At 37.4% G+C, this 17,659-nt stretch overlaps 1 protein-coding gene across 1 annotated transcript in view; it reads right to left on the minus strand.

Annotated features, from left to right (window-relative positions):
• Positions 1-17,659, minus strand: part of KITLG (KIT ligand) — a 56,209-nt gene that overhangs the window by 11,235 nt on the left and 27,315 nt on the right. The window contains exons 3-6 of the mRNA XM_064419674.1: positions 10,140-10,202; positions 5,506-5,685; positions 3,805-3,967; positions 2,833-2,928 (exon numbers count right to left, since the gene is read on the minus strand). Coding sequence (XP_064275744.1) covers positions 2,833-2,928; positions 3,805-3,967; positions 5,506-5,685; positions 10,140-10,202 — 502 coding nt within the window. The remainder of the gene's footprint in view (positions 1-2,832; positions 2,929-3,804; positions 3,968-5,505; positions 5,686-10,139; positions 10,203-17,659) is intronic.

Raw genomic sequence — 17,659 nt, forward strand, 5'->3', positions numbered from 1 at the left:
TGGCGGTAGTCTTTTGAGAATTTTATGAGAAATAAGGAAAGATCTTTCTGTTTTTGAGAAAAGATGAAGCAGAAACATGTTACAAGTCTACATTCAATATACAAGAATGAATAAAGCACTATTACAATTCAAAGAACAATTACAGTAGCATAACTGTTCTATTTTTCATTTGGCTGAGCTAAGACTTTTTGTGTATATTTAGCTCTGATTCTACTCTATTATTGTAGTTTAACTTTATTGCTGTGTAAGAAAAATGGAGTCATGAAATATGACTCAACAAAAGTATCAAGAATAAAAATCTGTAACTTAGCTAATTTATATACAATTTCTATTATATTTCACAAATTATTTTATTGGATGATGCACTTCAGGCTTGTCTAAGTTGAATTTAGAATTGGGGCAGTTCAAGACATCTGACTACACAGACTGTATTAATAGATTCAAAATATATTAATCTGGAGGGGATCTTTTGCAAACACTGAATGTTTCTAAATGCTCTAGAAACTATTAAAATGAAAAATAACTCAGCTTAAAACTGTTTAAAATAAAAGGGTTAATTTAAAAAAAAATACTGTAGTTTGTGTCTGAAGATGCTTTTTTTCAGGCTTCCCCTTTTCTCAATGTTTTCCTTTTTGAAATTTGAATTTAGTGGTGCTTTTCTGAAAACAATACTGAAGCCAGAGGAATGCTATGCTGGGGAGTCTTCACAGGGGAAGTGCTAAGGTTTATTCACTGTCATTCATCCTAAGAAGGTAAGGATTAACTAAAACAAAAAATTTCCTCAGCAATGAAGTCAAGACAAAAGTACGATTGGCACTAAAGGCCATTTCAGGGAATAAAACAGTGATGTCAATAAAGATTCCACAGCTCCCTCCCTCCAAAAAACCTCCAAATGAGTAACTACAGTGTAACAAGTCTGCATCCAAATTAATGTAATTTAATCTGATTATGAGTTCAAACTGTCCTCAGACCCAGCCAGACATGCAGTCCTCATGTAATTTCTACATAAAGCTGTTAACTGATATCCAATTTTCCAATAAATTGCTTAAGAGAATGATAATCAGTTAAAACACACCTGTACAGCATATGGTAGCCAAGCAATTTACTGCATTATTTTAATTAAGCTTTTTTCCTACTTGATTATCAGTTCCAATTATAAAACAAGATTAATAATCCTTCTTCTGCACTCTTCTCCACAATACAGACACAGGTGCCACACTCCACTGCACTGCCCTTCTGTTACTGCACTGGGTCAAACGCCTTTCATCTGAACTGCTCCTGTAATCTGTCTGTCTTTTGGCTTGTTGATCCATTCCCATTGCTTCAGGCTGTGGCTGAATATTTTTCCTCTAGCAATGACAGCAAAAATTATCACATGTTCAGACCTGAGAGAGAGACAGGTATGAATACTTTAACCCCTTCCTAGTGCCTCAGAGTTGGCCCTGGGCTCATCAGGTTATTTGCAGACAGATCTGTGACCTCCTGGCAAGAAATCTACCACAGCAAGTCTTGTCTTTTCCAAAGACTCAGGCTGGCAGCCAGAAGTTGAGGGGTTTTTTTTAATTCCTTCTACTATGAGGGTTCTGGGCTGTGATTACTTAAGACCTACTCTTAATTAGAAAGCAATCAAGAAGGGCTTCAAATCTGATAGCAGCTGTCAGACAGCTACGAGGTAGCATTCATGATGCTAAAAGCCCAGAGGGTAACTAGATTACACATTCCAAAGAGAAGGATCATGAGAAAACACTCAGGCCTAGTAGCAACTGTGTCACCAACAGAAGCTACCATTGTGCCCACTAGAATACATCAGGCTGCCCCTCTGCTCATATTTCCTCAAGCACAGGGAGTACCAGTCACATACTTCATCACCACACATTCAGATACCATAGATGTTTGTGAAGTGAAAAGGGGAAATTGTAAAGAGAGCTAGATACATGTTGTCATCTTGACATGTCTGGGAAACAAGAACAAGGAAACAACAAGGTTAAACTTTGATCACCATTTCAGGAACCTCTAAGGAAAATCCCCTCTTGTTCACCTGGGAAGCTCCAGATAGTGTTCACCTTGTTGTACATGATGTCACTAAAAGCCCCTGAAACTTCACTGTTTCCTTTCACCTCAGATACCAATCTTTTGGCCACCTTTCTGACCTCACGATAGGTAATGTTGAGCCTCTTACAGCAACCATTCTGGACTCTTATCAGGGAGCTGCCTTGTAATAAGTGATCAAGACAGATACGAAAGGTGTACATGAGTATGCCAGAGAGAAGATTACAGCCTGCCAGAAAGATAGTGACTTTGTCATTAACCTCAAGTGAAAGCATGCTGACTTGTGGAGGAGGCCCTACTGCAACTACACCAAACAAACACGGGGACTGTCCTCAGGGCTAGTGTAAAGCTTGGTTGGGATTGACAGTACCCTCAATATGCAATGTACAGGTACCCTCTTTGTTCACATGAGCACCCTCATCGATTTAGGATAGCTATTCTGTTCATTTGGAGCAACTTCCTTTTCTGAGAGTTAAAATGAAGTGTCTGGCCAAATTTTCTGAGGCCATATGACTAGTGAGACCTCATGACAGCCAAAACGAAGAGGCCTGCCCTCTCCAAGTTGTAGATTGCTGTCACATAATTGTAACTCAATAGCATCTCTACATTTTGATTAGATAAGTTCATTGCATTTCAGTATGACAGCTGAGAAACACATGGTACACCATCAGGAACATGTAACTTCCCATTAATTTGCACAATTAATGACATTCTTTTCCTCTGAGCTCTCACAATCAGCTACCAGAACAAAATGGAGACATATATTCAATCACTTGTACTTACTGTTATTGCTAGCGCTACTGCCAATGCTGTCATTCCTAAGAGAGCTGGCAGCAACAGGAGGAAACAAAAATGTTTTTGTGACAGCGACTCTGGAATCTAAATAGAAAATGAATGTGTCAGAATTATGAAACTCAAAATACAGTTCCCTGTATATAGGATGATGGGCTACAGGACTACTCTAATGCAACTATAGGGCTGTTTTAAGAGCTGGCTGTAGGACTGTACATAAAGTGGATTAAGCCAAAAAAGGCAGTTTTATTAAGAGGCAGAAGTGTCTACATGCTGAGATGCTGGTGAATAGCTAATCTGGAAAAGTGGTTACTGCTTACAAGTTCTTAAGTTATGGCACTGATCTGCTTCTAGTTACTACTGACATAACTGTACAACTGCACACATTGCCCTAATTAAAAAGCAAATATGTGTCACTAGAGAGAGTAAAATAAAAGGTAATACAAACCTTCCATTTACTGGAAGGATAAGAAAGAGCTGCAGGAGCTTGACCTGAGCTTGTTAAAATGTTCAAATGAAGTAAACATTTCTCTGTTCAGGAAAAGTGGGATTAAATTGAAGGTGACTTGAAGCTGCTGCGATTTACAGCTTGTCCTAACTTCCTCTCCTTTCAGTTGTGCACTCTTAGGCTCTTTTACCGCCTTATAAAACCAAATAGAGCATTAAGAGAAGATAAGAAGGAGAATGTAAAAAAGACAATTCAGGATATATTTTGGATGAATAGAAACAGAGCAGCATAATGTGAGGTTATTTTGATTATACTGAGAAATGATGTATCTAGGAGTGATGGCACTAGAACTTGACTTCTAACAGAAACACAACCTTCAGTGTCAGTAGTTATTTTAACTTGCAGTAAAAAGGTGACATGAAGGCATGTCAGATCTTTAGCATCTCTGAAATCCAAGGAAAATCACACATTTATATCTGCCTAGGTTCTGCTCCCCAAAAGGAGACCCCTCTTACCATTCTCTGGTGTTCCTACTGTTGAAGGCAGAATGCAGTCATTCTCATCCAATCTGTCTGCAGACTCTTTGTAGACCTCAATGGTACTATTGAAGTGCCTAAAAAAATCCTCAGGAATGAAGTGACCTTCTTCATAAAGGTGACCATTTTCTTTTACAAAATCCTAGAGTAAAATATAGAATTCAGCTTGAAAGAAGGTCAAGGGAGAAGCTCATTTCAACACCTCAACAAACGATAAGAATACCCAAAGATAATAAAAAATAATTTATATTTTTAACTTCCAGACAACCAGATTAGCTGCATAGAATCTTCATAAAACAAAGAAGCCTTCTGATCTGAGGATTTCAAATTAGCTTTGCAAATAGAAATGAATTATTAATACAGTGTTGCAAAATTGCTAAGGAATGAAAGACAGTCTCCCATGATATACTGAAAACCAAGAGACTTTTTAAAATTCCCCTAATTAATAAACCCGCCTTGATTTCACATTACTTTGCAAAGTTTCACAGGAGTCTTTTAATCTGAACACATGAACACAACAATCATTGGTATTGTCATCAAGAGAATGTGGAATAGAATACAATAGCTGGGGTACACCACTGCTCAGAAACACACAGAGATCCCAGATAACAGACCTAAAAATAAAAACAACTATAAACAAGGAAGCCCAGTCACTCTGAGGTCTAACAGACACGTTTGTTATGCCAGACTAAACAACATGATTGAGATCCATGGTGATGATTGACGGTTTTCTTCTTTTTTTTTTATGTCAGCAAGTCAAGTTTGGCCTGGGGTTACTCTGTACTCTTAAGAAGGAGGACAGTGGTAAGAACATGGTCTAAGTATGTCCTAAAGAAAACCTCAAGGTTTTGGCTCCAAAATTATTTTATGTTTGATGGTGAAAGTACTAGACTTAAGATCATTATTCTCTAAGGAAATCAATAGCTAGTTGTTTTGCTGAACTACAGGATATTTACTTTTCCATTCTACAAAATAAAATTCCTCTTCCCCAACCACATCCCAGCTGAGTGTTTTGAATCATCAGGACAAAAATAGAAAAGAAAAAAAAATATATACACTGAATATTGGAGATAATTCAGTTTGAAATGGAAAAGTAGGGAATATCTAAATACAGCAGTGCAATGCAAGTACATGGCAAGCTTACAAAGTTATTCCACTCTAAAGGCACCTGAGTGTTTACTTATTTGATTCATTCTGGGTGTTGAAAAGCTGCAATTACAAGAACTAAGGACTTAGCTGATAAAAATAACTTAGCTGATAAAAATAAATAAGAGTATATTAATAACTTTAACCAAATCATCTTTAAATTTACATTAAGGTCACTAGCAAAATATATAATTTAAGCTGGATACACAAGGAAGATTTCTGCTAGCTTCATGGATTTATTATCTTAAGGAAGATGACTGCATTTCTGACTTTAAATAACTGCATACAGGCCATTGTATATACTGTAATTCCTTCTAAGCCATTTTTCTTTGAAATAGGAGATAAAAATTAACCAATGTTAGCACAGTGTACTCAATGCATTTCTAAACAAAGTAGGATTTCAGATGCACAGAAATAGAAATGAAAACAAATCTAATACAGCCTTGGAAATTCCTAAACTATTTCTGAATATTGTGCAACAGAAATTAAAAAATAAATATCCAGTACAAAAGCTAAAACTCTGTATAAAATTACCTTGTTTTTATCAAAAGCAAGGCATGCCATAAGATCATTGATTATCCTTGTGAGATTATTGATGATTGAATAGTTGCTTAAAACATCTGACATATCTGGAATATCTGAAAATTTCTGGAGAAGATTATGTAGACTCCTTGAAAATTCAGGCACCATCAAATGCAACCAACAGTGACTAGGCTGTCAGAGGATAAAAAGAGAAACAGATGTAAATTGAATAACAGGTATTTGTAAAAACTGGTTAAATATCTCAATGTGCAAAAGTAAATTAGACCATTCTTTCCAATTTAAACTCTCTCAAAAGTATAAATTACAATTATTTAATCTGACCAATTTTCACTTCAGTCCTTTTGGTAATATTTCTGTTATCATTCATACTGACATATTTATGGTTGTCTGTTAAATGCCATCCTTTCATTAAATTCTTAATGAATGCCAAGTGTCATTGTGTTGAGCATTTGAGCCTTGGAACATGTTACTATGAACCTTAGCCCATGCTTTTATTAACCTATTTGTTTTCTTTTCAATTCTTACTGCCCTAACAATTCTTTAAATATCAGTTTTCATTTATTGTTGTTACCTTACATGACTCAGTTAACCCCAAAGATCCTTGATTTAAATTTCTTTTCAGGAGGGATTCCATAAAAAATTTTCATGAAATCCCTGTGTGCTTTCATCCAACTTTAAACTAGTTAGCTGAGTTAATTCTTTCTCTTCAGCTTTTTCACTAAATGCCATTACTGGAACAGTTTCTAGATTTAAAAGCCTTTCTTCTTCCTGAGTCTTTGATAACAAAAGTGTTCTGCACAGCCTGTCACTGTACACACTAACACCTATGCAATTAGTTTGCAGACAAAGTTTGTACAGGTGTTCACATGACTGAAACCTGGTAATTCATCTTGCTGTCTTAGGGGAAGTCATTAACTGCTTTTACTTAGTTATATATAACATAAATAACAGTAGTCAAATAGAGGAAAAAGTCACCCAGCCCAGGAAAATCCCTAACATGGCATGATCAGCAAAAATACAGGTAATGCATTAGTCAGAACTGCAATTTGTACCTGTAAATACCTTCCCAATAAAAGCTAAATTTTAATAGCAAATATTATGAGAATTTATTCCATATATGACATTATTTTTCCAATATTGAAAATGTTTCATTAAAGCCTTCCAGATACAAATATCCTGGCCCAATAAATCCTAAGTACTCTCAGTATCACTAAACCAGTTTCCAGTTGCCGCCCAGCGGATAGGCAGCACCCACTGAATCCACCTTCAGCAACACACAGCAAATGTTTGGCAATGTACACACTTCTAGGCTTAATCTCATTTACTACATTTCTTCAATAAACCTGCATAGAGATTCTTAAAAAAAAAAATTAAATCCACAGGTGTTGTTCTTCTTTGATGTGTAAATCTTTCTGACAAGAAAAAATACACTTTTCATTTCTGAAGCATAACCAGACCTATATTAGGCTTCTAGGCTTAGAGAACCAAATGTAAATACATTGCTCAGCTCCACCTGAATTTCTACTTCTCTGTACAACTCTCTCACACAATGATAACCTGTGGCAAGTAAGTAATAAAACCTTTTGCAATTATCTCAACAATGACTTAAAAAAAGAAAGAAACAGAAAGCAAAATGGATAGCATTTGGCTTAAGTCTGCTTCCCCTCTTTCCTTTGAGAACAACAAGGTGAGGGGGAAGACAGGAGCAAGTAAATCAGAGAAAGCTTGTTGAAACATATTCTGTTCAAGCAGCGTATGTGGTGCCATGTCCCACCACTTCCACAAGACTGGCAGCACGTTTTCTTTCCTCTGCTTTGGGGTGGGAGCACTGACACAGAACTAACTACTGTGCTTCCCTGAACTGGAAATCTCAAAAACCTTTTCCTTTGAGGTTTTGTGGGTGAGCATTCTCCTCTGGCAGGGACTAGCATAAGCTTGCTGCTTCTCCTAGTGAGCATTTGGCAATTCCAGCAGGGAGTCTATTTTGCTGCTCCTGTGGTTTAGCATGCGTGTGGGAGTCTCCACTAACTGAACTGTTCTGACCTACAAAGCTGTATTTCACAAAAGCTCAGTTCTCTTTTCAGTAATGTCAAGCTGTGCAATCATTTGCTATGTCAATACCTACCGAACACAGGGATAAAACTGCTCTAATTGAAAAATATGACATTATGGAGGCTCTACTCTGATATTTTGTGTAAACTTTGACCAAGATTTACATTTCAGGACAATTGAAAATGTGATTTCCCTTGTACTTCAGGGTAGCTCTCATTTGGCTTTTACTTTCTAGTTCTGTGTAAAAGTTTGAATGTTATCTCCTCTTCTGAATTCAGCCCTTTGCTGTCATCTCTGCCTTTTAACCTGCAGGTTCGACTACACAAGACTACTTTTAAAGCCACTCAGTTGCCTTGAGCTATTGCATAATGCAACAACCCTTCTGTTTAATGGATGGGTCAGTCTGTTCCTGTTACATGCACTACACTGGCTTCCCATCTGCTTTGTGTTCACCCTGCCTTCCTACCTGTAGTCATCCACATTTGGGACTTGCTACCTTGGGTACACTTCCCCCTTTATGCACGCACTGAAGATTAAAATCTATTGAAAAAAATTGCAGAGCACCATTTCAATCCTTTCAGAGTTGAGCAAAGGGCGTTTACTTTAGGCAAAGCCATGGGTTTCCCAGCTTGCATGGACCAGAGCAAAGCCTACTTATTCAACAAGCCTCTCTGTGGTATGCATAACACAACCTGAAATTCACAGAGAGGAATTTGGCAAAGTGGGATCTGAATACTGCTGAATACTTTCTCCTGTGAAGGCATATGGCCAAGAGCTGCACCTGCCATTACCATGACTGAAAGTGGTGTGCAAAGGGAACATGGAAGCCTCAGCTCTGAACTTCTCTTCTTCCCTTTTATTTTTTGGCTGCTTGTTGTAAATGTAAACTGGGTCTAAATTCCTGGATATGATGCATCAAGATGACATAGCACTGAAAAGAATGGAAAAGAATCTGCATACTGGCACTCAAAACTGAACCATGGAGAGAGGCAAGAGAGAACAACTAGGACCCATTGCTCAAGCAGGTTCCCTGGCCTTTTTCATCTGCCAACACCCCCAGGAGTGCAGTGGAGGGAACAGCCTCCATCTAGCTAATGGGCTGAAGCTGGGGAAACAGCACTTAGGCTACAGCTGTCCTCCACAGGTGTGAATATCATCACGTCAGACACCAAGATCAGTGAATTTCAAAAAGCCCAGCAGTCAGGGGATGGTGGCAGCCAGTCTTGCTTCCTTTTTCTCTAAATTAGATATTCTAAGAAATGGAAAATTTTCTATTAGTTTTATTTATATGGAACCTAGTACCTGACTTCCATAGCATTTATTGTGCAGAGTTTTCCTGTCTTAGGAAGCAACATTAAACTGGGTTTTCCAAAGTACTCTAACTTTTAGTGAAAACCTCAAGCTTCCAGCAAAACTCTTAAAAACACTTCTAATCTGACATAACCCTTCATAACCTCACAACTCAGAGCCCTTCACTATCCTGCAGCCTCCTTTTCCTCTTCCATCTTCTTGTTATTCAGGATTGAATGTTGCTTCTGGTATCATTTTCCAATATCAATAGGGAATATTGCTATATTTGCCACATTGTTGTAGGGTAGGTTATATTTTATATGTGTATCACATACAAATTGGATTTTTACAGTGAAAACTTTGTACAGACAGGAAAACAGCTTCTTACATTTAGCAGATATTTTTCAGCTACTGATGTTTGTGTACAAGGATTAATTTTTAAGACAGGCACAGTGTCGTTCAATTTCACTGACAAAATCATGATTTTCTTACTTTTTTCCTTGCCTTAAAATAATATAGCATTCAGCACAATTTGTACTTTCACCTTGTTTCCTTTCCTCCTTTTTATTGCAATGTATGCAACAACCAAGTTTTCAATACAATATTTCAATTTTTGTTTTGTTAAATTGAGGAAAACAAAAAATATGTAGTAGATTGAGCAATAAAATAATATGATTTTTAAATAAAAATGTCATAAAATTTTAAGATGTAGAGGTAATGATTATTTGAAAGTACTACTATGTATTAAATATGGGATTATAAAGAAAGAATAACACAAAGTATGCTTGAAATTCTACTGGTTTGTTTAGTTAGTGATGCTACCATTTGCTGAACTTGGAATTCTGTTTACTGGCTACTTAGTATTTGTTGTGCTGTAGTGACATTTCCCCTGGCTGAAACAAGAAGGACTTCTACAGTGTGTTCTGAAGTACAATTACAGAGAACTTATTTCTTTAAGAAAGCAATATTTTTCCATTGACATAATGAAATTATATTGATGAAATAACAACACAATGAAAATTTGACTTTTCACAGAAAAAAAGTTAAAAAATTTAATATGAAGAAACACTTTCCTAGAACTCCTGTACTTAAATAAATTTTAAAGGACTGCAGGTATCTCTCTACATTTCTTTTAAATAAATACTTGGGAACCTTACGGAAAGTGAAATAAACATTATTTAACTGCAACTTGCTAAGACATAGGAATAGGTAAAAAATGTTACAGCCATCACTGGTTCCAGTGGGCTAATTTATTGGGAATAACCTGAAGTGGTTGTACATACCAGAGTATCCATCTTCGGGACATATTTAAGGGTTATCATATAATCATTTGGAAGATTTCCAACCTACAATAAACAGATAATAAAAATGTTATTACTTATTCCACGAAGTAAGACTTTATTTCCATTACTGCATTCAACAAAATCTAGAAAATATAAACACAAATTTTCAGGTGTTTACAGGTGCAGGCAAAAAATGTTTACTTATGCTCACTTTCCTGTGGAACTACTATTGACACTTATTTACTCACAAGTGAACCATCTTTCCACAGCTCTGCAATATGCCCAGATCTGATGTGATCATACTACAGCTTCCCAGCAAAGTTAAAGTCAACAATGGGTTGAGAAGAAGTGATCTGATGTTTTTCATTACTGCAGAAACTCCACTGCCCTTCTGTCTTTTAATGCCTTGAAGTGTCTACATGACAACTTCTGCTGTAGACATTAGAGGACCCAGAAGTACCTAGCCCTTTTTCCTTTAAGTGATATCTAACTTCAACATGCATCTGAACCTAAATACTTGCCTGCCACGTGCATAGTTATGTACCAGGTCAGAAAAACACTTGAGCACAACTTTAACTTTGGAATTGTGCTTCTTACGAATGTTGAGCAGTATCAATATATCATAGCAATGTCCTGCGGCAAAGGAGAGCTTCCACACACATAAGCTGCAGCTTTGCAGATGTAGGTGAGCATGAGGTGTGCTGCAGTAAAGACAACGAGTGGAAGAAGGTGCCCACTGAATTTTCCTACACAATCTGCCACAGATGGGTTCCAACACTACTGTGAGACATGGCTGAACATCTGGGCAATGTGCTGGGTTGGGAGATGAACAGTCCAACAGTCACTGGACTGCCACAAATCCACAGTCTTTTGAGATATTTTCTCAAAAGCATCATAATATGAGGCTTAATGATACAATAAACCTTTCATCTATCAATGAAAGCATCAATTGATATTTCTCATCCTAGTTTGAAATCCACATAGTCAAAAACAATATGCACAGATGTAGCTCCTTTGGTGCTAAAGCATTTCTACTTCAGGTTAAAGATCATTCTGTTATGGCTGCTTTTGATTCTGCTGCTATAGCAACCAGCACAGGGATTTCTTTTCCCCCTGAGCAGTTTATGGGTAGTATTTTGTTGGGCAAAAAATAATGTTTTGTTTCTTACATTAAAAGTTTGTTTCAATTAAAAATTAAACCAGTTATTTCAAAACATTATGGTTCTAGAAATTATCAAGGGCAATGCTTATACACAGCTAAACATAAGTGAATTCCAACCATTTTTTAATTTATGTGGGCTAAGATACAATTTTTCAGCTCAATGGCATCTATTTTTCTCCTATAGCTTAAGAACAGTTTCTGTATAAATGATCTTTAAAAATTCCCTCCCATAAATCAGTTTTATTTCTTCTTTTATTCTTCTCTTTTTTTTATACCTACACATTCCCAAAGCAGAAGCACCACTAAAATTCCCTATATTAATTTCTATTTACCTGGCATTTTGAGGAGTTGATTCAAGATGCTATAAATACCGAAAAATATTTCAATACATTTGTTCTTTCTTTAGAGCATCAGATCTATTCTAAATCCTCATCCAAATTTTTTGTCTATTATTACTTTCTTTAAAACATCATGGCATCACAGCATACTAACAGGTATTCTTTTTTTTTTTTTGAGCTTCCTTTGCATGCCTAGAGAGGTAGGATTAGCAGCACTTTAAGCAGCACAGATAGTGAAGATGCTACTCTATGTGCCAAGTTTCCCATACTCACTCTAGAGGGATTCCACACTTAGCAATGCCAGCAAAACCACTGTTCTTTAAGAAAGGTCACTGGAAGATTAAATTTGTTCCATATCAATGAACACTACAAGAATTGATATGCATTATGTATACAATCTACTTTCCTGGCATCACAGTCTCTCAAGCACTTTTCACGCACAGTTAAAAAAATGTAAGTGCCCAAGAGCTCTTACACCTTCTCAATCAGAGCTGGAGCAAACAGCTCAGCCTCAGATATTTCTTTCCTTGACAGACTGTGAATCAGATAAGATATTTTTGAATTTACTACTAAAAATGAAGATCACTGGGAGGAAGGTGTCAAAGACGAAATACATTCACTGCCTTAAGACAAAACTTGTTAAAATTTTGTTGACTGAAGTCCACATGTCAGATGCTGTGCTGGTAAATGATGGATCTCAGTCAAAGTGAGGGAGTTACATTTGTGTCACACTTGGACTTCCCAACTCACACACAGAAAATAGGGTAAAGCCTCTGATGTAAGAGTGAAAGATATGTCTATACTAGGTCTGCATTTTGTGCTCCCTTGCTTTGCTGAAATGTATCTTGAAATTTTGTTGAACACTAACCACGAAGACTCTGATCCAAACCCAACCGCTAGATTTTCACCTGCTGAAATGATCCTGAAAGGAATGAATGGACTCTGCACACCCACTCACTGCAGGGAGCCTGACTGCTGTGGCTTCCAACAAGAAGATGACAAGATGGCTCTGACCTGCCTGAGAAAAGGTGTTTGGAAAAGAACTCCAAAACAACTGTCCCTTGAAACCACCTGAGTTCTGGAATGGCTTTTTTATTAGTTCCTCTACTGAACTCCATGAGTACAGTGACAAATCTGGGGTGCCACAGAACACCTGCCTGCACAACTTACCTTGGTTTAAACAGAAGCAACAGTTTTGATTATTATAGAGAATGTCAACTGATAATCTTGCAAAGGAATGTATAGAACCAAAAGCATTGAACTGCTATTAAAATGTCACAAATTTTTTCTCTTATTAAGTGGCTGTGTGTGATTGCAGATATCCTAACAGGCTGAGAAAAATTTAAGAGCAGGGAATCTAGACTTATGTCTTTAAATCCATATAAAACCAACAGAAAGTGCTATAGTCCCAGCTGTAACAAAATCTCAAACTGGGGAATGTAAGATTACTTTTGACATAGAGAGGTCTGAATGTTTAATACAGCACTCTTAACATTGCATAGCCTAAACATGTTTTAAAAAATGCTCATGGTCACATAGATGTGGAGATGAAAAAAGGAATAAAAGTGATTTGAGTTCCATAAACTACTCTTTCATTGCAACAGCAGACATGAGAGATGACCTACCTGCAGTCACATCCTTTGAAATGAGGGCTACTGCTCCCGAAAATTCCTTTTATTGTGATTGTTATGAAAATTATAAGGAGACAAGCACAGATATTTTTTTACAGACATATAAAAGATAAAGTATGTTAATAAAGTAAAATTATAATTTTCCATTGTCAGTGTTTTCTTTTTTAGTCTGAAGCATATGATGGGAAAAAACATACTTTCCTTTTGGATCTAACTTCTACCTTGAATTTTTCTCTATTTATTACCCTTTTCCTCTTCTTTTCATAGAATAATAGAATGGTTTGAGTTGGAAGGGACCTTACACACCATCTGGTTCCAACTCCCTACCATGGACAGGGACATCTTCCACTACACCAGGTTGCTCAGAGCCCCATTCAACTTGGTCCTGACACTTTTCCAGGGAAGGGCCACCCACTACTTCTCTGGGCAACCTGCTCCAGTGCCTCACCACCCTCACAGTAAAGAATTTCTTGCTTATATCTAATCTAAATTTCTCCTCTTTCAGTTTAAAGCCATTCCCCATTGTCTTAGCACTACAGGCCCTTGTCAAAAGTCCCTCTCCGGCTCTTTCTCACTGCTTCCCTGGCTTTTCTTTTCCTGCAGGAGCTTACACTGTCTGTCCTTCATCTCTGCAATCCACTCTATCTCATCTGCTAATGAAGCAGTTAATAAAATCTTCATCATTTGGCTTAAGACAACATGCTAACGATTTCCCTTCACACTTTTTACAGTCATAGTGGCAGATTATTTGCAGCATAACAACTCTGGATCATTTTTTATAACCCCTTCACTCAGGAGAGTTAAATCCATTTAAAAATAAAATTCAAATGTGGCAGAGAGTGTAAAGTACATATTTACAGCAAAGATGTAATGTGAAAGCAAAGTATTTGACAGCATGTCTCAAACAAGGAACTGGTCAGTAAATCCTGACTATTGTTTGGGTTTACAACATTCAAAAGAAGAAAATTGCTTTAGAGAAGTAGTTCATGGAAGAAGAGGTATTTTAGATTTTGTTAATGGATGAAACAAAAATATGTAGGTATATTCTGTACATTCTGCACAGCTCAGTGAAAATTCTATTTATATGTAGGTTTTGATGTTCAAATTTAACAAACATATATACAACTTATTCCTAATTCTTATGCAAAATCAAATGCACAATTACAGAAATACAGCTTTCTGCTGACTTACTGTGCTGAAAAGAACAATGGGGACAGACTTTATTGACAGGTGCTGCAATTACAGTTTCATAATACGGAACATTTGCTCATCAAGTAATGTTCTTCCCTCCAGACATCTTCATTACAAAAGAAGCAGGAGGTCACGTGATGAGTAGCGCAGAATCAATACTCTCTACATACTTTCATTCTCTATAGGTATGAAATTATGCTCTCTTAAACTTCTCACCATTAAAAAACAAAAATGACTGTTCAACTGTTCTTTGTTTCTTAAGATAATTTTACTTAGGATATATTCTTCATATGACAAAATTATATTACCTAAATATGATTAAGTTTAATGTTACAGAATATACAAGCCATTTTTTTATGAAGAGATAGCAATCTGGCTTGGTCTTACATTGACTGATGCACAGAAGCCTTATGGTTATTGCATTTCCTTCTCTCCAATTCTTTACTCTGGTGTGAGTCTAGCATGGTGCTAGTGAAAATCCTTATTAAGACCACTGAGAACAAGTTACACCATGCATCTATCCTCAATTTATTGCTCAAAACAAAGTTGATTAGGTAAATGACCCACATTTTCAGGCACTGCACAGCATGCCTTACTTATTCTCCAATAACTTAGGCTTAGTAGACATCTAATGTCTACATTCACTGAAGGTCTTGACTGAGGCATGTTCTCATATCCTTACAGTACAATAAAGCTGAGGAGAACACAGCCACAGTCATGCTCAGGAGTTTTCTACAAGTGATGTAGAGTGTTTAGCGTACTTGGAGCAAGCCCAGTACCAAATAAACAAAGACTAGGTAGGGAATTGTGGCACTGTTTAGCAAGCTGTAGGTGCACTGTAGTAGAATAGTGTCTGTGGGAAACATACTGGAGAAAAAGCCAATATCCAAGGGATATGGATTCATACTGCAAAGAATTTTAGCATGACATAGGAGGAGGATGGGCATCTGCCTGGAGTTCATCAAGGAGCATTTTTCCTGTGACCACAAACAGTGTAACAGATACCATGGAAATAAGGAGGAGAAGCTGAGGGCAAACTCAGCATGTGTTATGACAACACAGGCAGTGTTAATAGTACCTTTGAAGAAAACCCAAGAAGCTTGCCATTGATAGTGGAAAAAAAGGAGGAACAGCTTGAAGGAAATAAGTAGAAGATAAAGGGTCAGAGCAGCATGTGAACAAACAGAAGAGCAAAATTACAGAAGCTGAAGCTAGAAAAAGATTTTTCATAGACTGAATTTTTATCCACCACGAATTTGGAAGAAAAATGTACTTATTTGTCCAGAGAACTATAAAAAATTTCTCCTATTATGACAAGAAAAACAATGAAAGTTTTAAAAGTGAACTTTGAAGGGTCTGTGAAGCATCAAGAGCCAAATCACACACCTTTGTTGAAGACCTGAATGGCTGGGGAGAGATGGTGATGTAACTTTACAGCAAGGAGAAATGGTTCAGGACAGACTAACATGAAAGAGACGAAAGAGACAAACTGTGATGAAAGAGATCATACTCTACCTCTGAGGAGGATTCATGCCAAACTGAATCTAGGCTCTAGACTAGTTACGTTTGATAATTTGTGATGAGAAAGGAGGAAGAAAGGCCAGTATCCTTAAGTGATGGGATTTGTGCACTACCGCTGAACAGATCATTTACTGCACACAGAGATGGGACTATACTCACAAATGTGGACAAAAAGGGTTAAAGAACATGACAGTCTTGCTGAGAATAAAGCATTTAGGAACAACTATTATATCATTGTGTCCAAATGTGACAGAGTTTGTGGATAACATCATAATAACTATGAGCAATAACTGTACACATAACACTTCTGTGAAATCCTCTGGGCTACAATTTGTTCTCAGTGTGAAAGGGAAGGATATTTATTAAAGACCCTATGTTCTACAGGCACAGATTATTTGGATGAGTGAAGAAATAAAACTTTTACTTAAAAGCCAATAGAATCAGCAGACAAAAATCCAGACTGTGGATGTTGTCTACCTCGATTTCAGTAGAGCCCTTGATACTGTCTCCCACAGCATACTCCTAGAGCAGCTGGCAGCTCATGCTTTGGGCAAGTACACCTTTCACTGGGTAAAAACTCTCTGGATGGCTGGGCCCAGAGACTGCTGGTGAATGGGTGCCACAACGAGGTGGTGATTAGTGTTCCCCAGGGCTCATTACTGGGGTCAGCCAGTATAATTTTATTTATTATCTTTATTGGTGATCTGGACCATGTGACCAAGAGCACTCTCAGTCACTTAGTTGTGTGGCAGAGTTGACCTGCTGGAAAGTAAGAAGGCTCTGCAGGGGGAGATGGACAAGCTCCATCAGTCGATTGGGACCAGTTGTCTGAGGTTCAATAAAGCAAAGTGCCAGGTCCTGCACTCCTCACAACAACTCTATCCTGTGCTACAGCTAGGGGAACAGTGGCTGCCTGGAAGAAAAGGACCTGCGGATTGCCTGGAAGAAAAGGACCTGGGGGTTGAGGGCTGGCTGAACATGATCCAACTTGTGCCCAGGTGGCCAAGAAGGCTGTCGGTATCCTGGTCTGTATCAGCAATACTGTGGCCAGCAGGACCAGGGAAGTGATTATCTCCCTGTACTTGGCAATTCTGAGGCCACAGCTCAAGTCCCTTGTCCAGTTCTGGGCCCCTCACTGCAAGAGGAACAACAGAGAAGGGCAGCAAAGCTGGGGAGGGATCTAGAGAGTGAGTCATATGAGGAGTGGCTGAGGGGTTGGGTTGAATTTTGAAGATACACATCATTAGAATATCACTGAATTTAATCAGTATATTGTGTTTCAAAAAGCAGAAATGGTACAAAATTTTTACTTCAATTTGCAAGAGTTTTCGGGTCTTTTGAACCATACTTTTAAATAATATCATGTTGGAGTCCTTTTTGTATGTACTACATATAGGTCATAGAGCATAAAAAAACCTGTACTTGCTACAAAGTAGTATGATCAGTTAGTATTCTCTGCAGGCTTTTCCCTTCTCATATTCACACTGCCAGCTAACAAAGTTTTGTTTTAAAAGTACGTCAAACCTGATTATGTATTTTTTAAATTTTGTTCTCAATGTCTAGTTGCCATGTTGTAGAATTTCAAAAGAGAATGATCACCATGCAATTTGGTCACGTTATTGGAACAAAGAGTTCTTATACTAAACTGATGGTACTAAACTTATTTTCATCTTATCC

The sequence above is a fragment of the Passer domesticus genome, chromosome 5, assembly GCF_036417665.1.
Source record: "Passer domesticus isolate bPasDom1 chromosome 5, bPasDom1.hap1, whole genome shotgun sequence".
In the NCBI taxonomy this organism is placed as follows: domain Eukaryota; kingdom Metazoa; phylum Chordata; class Aves; order Passeriformes; family Passeridae; genus Passer; species Passer domesticus.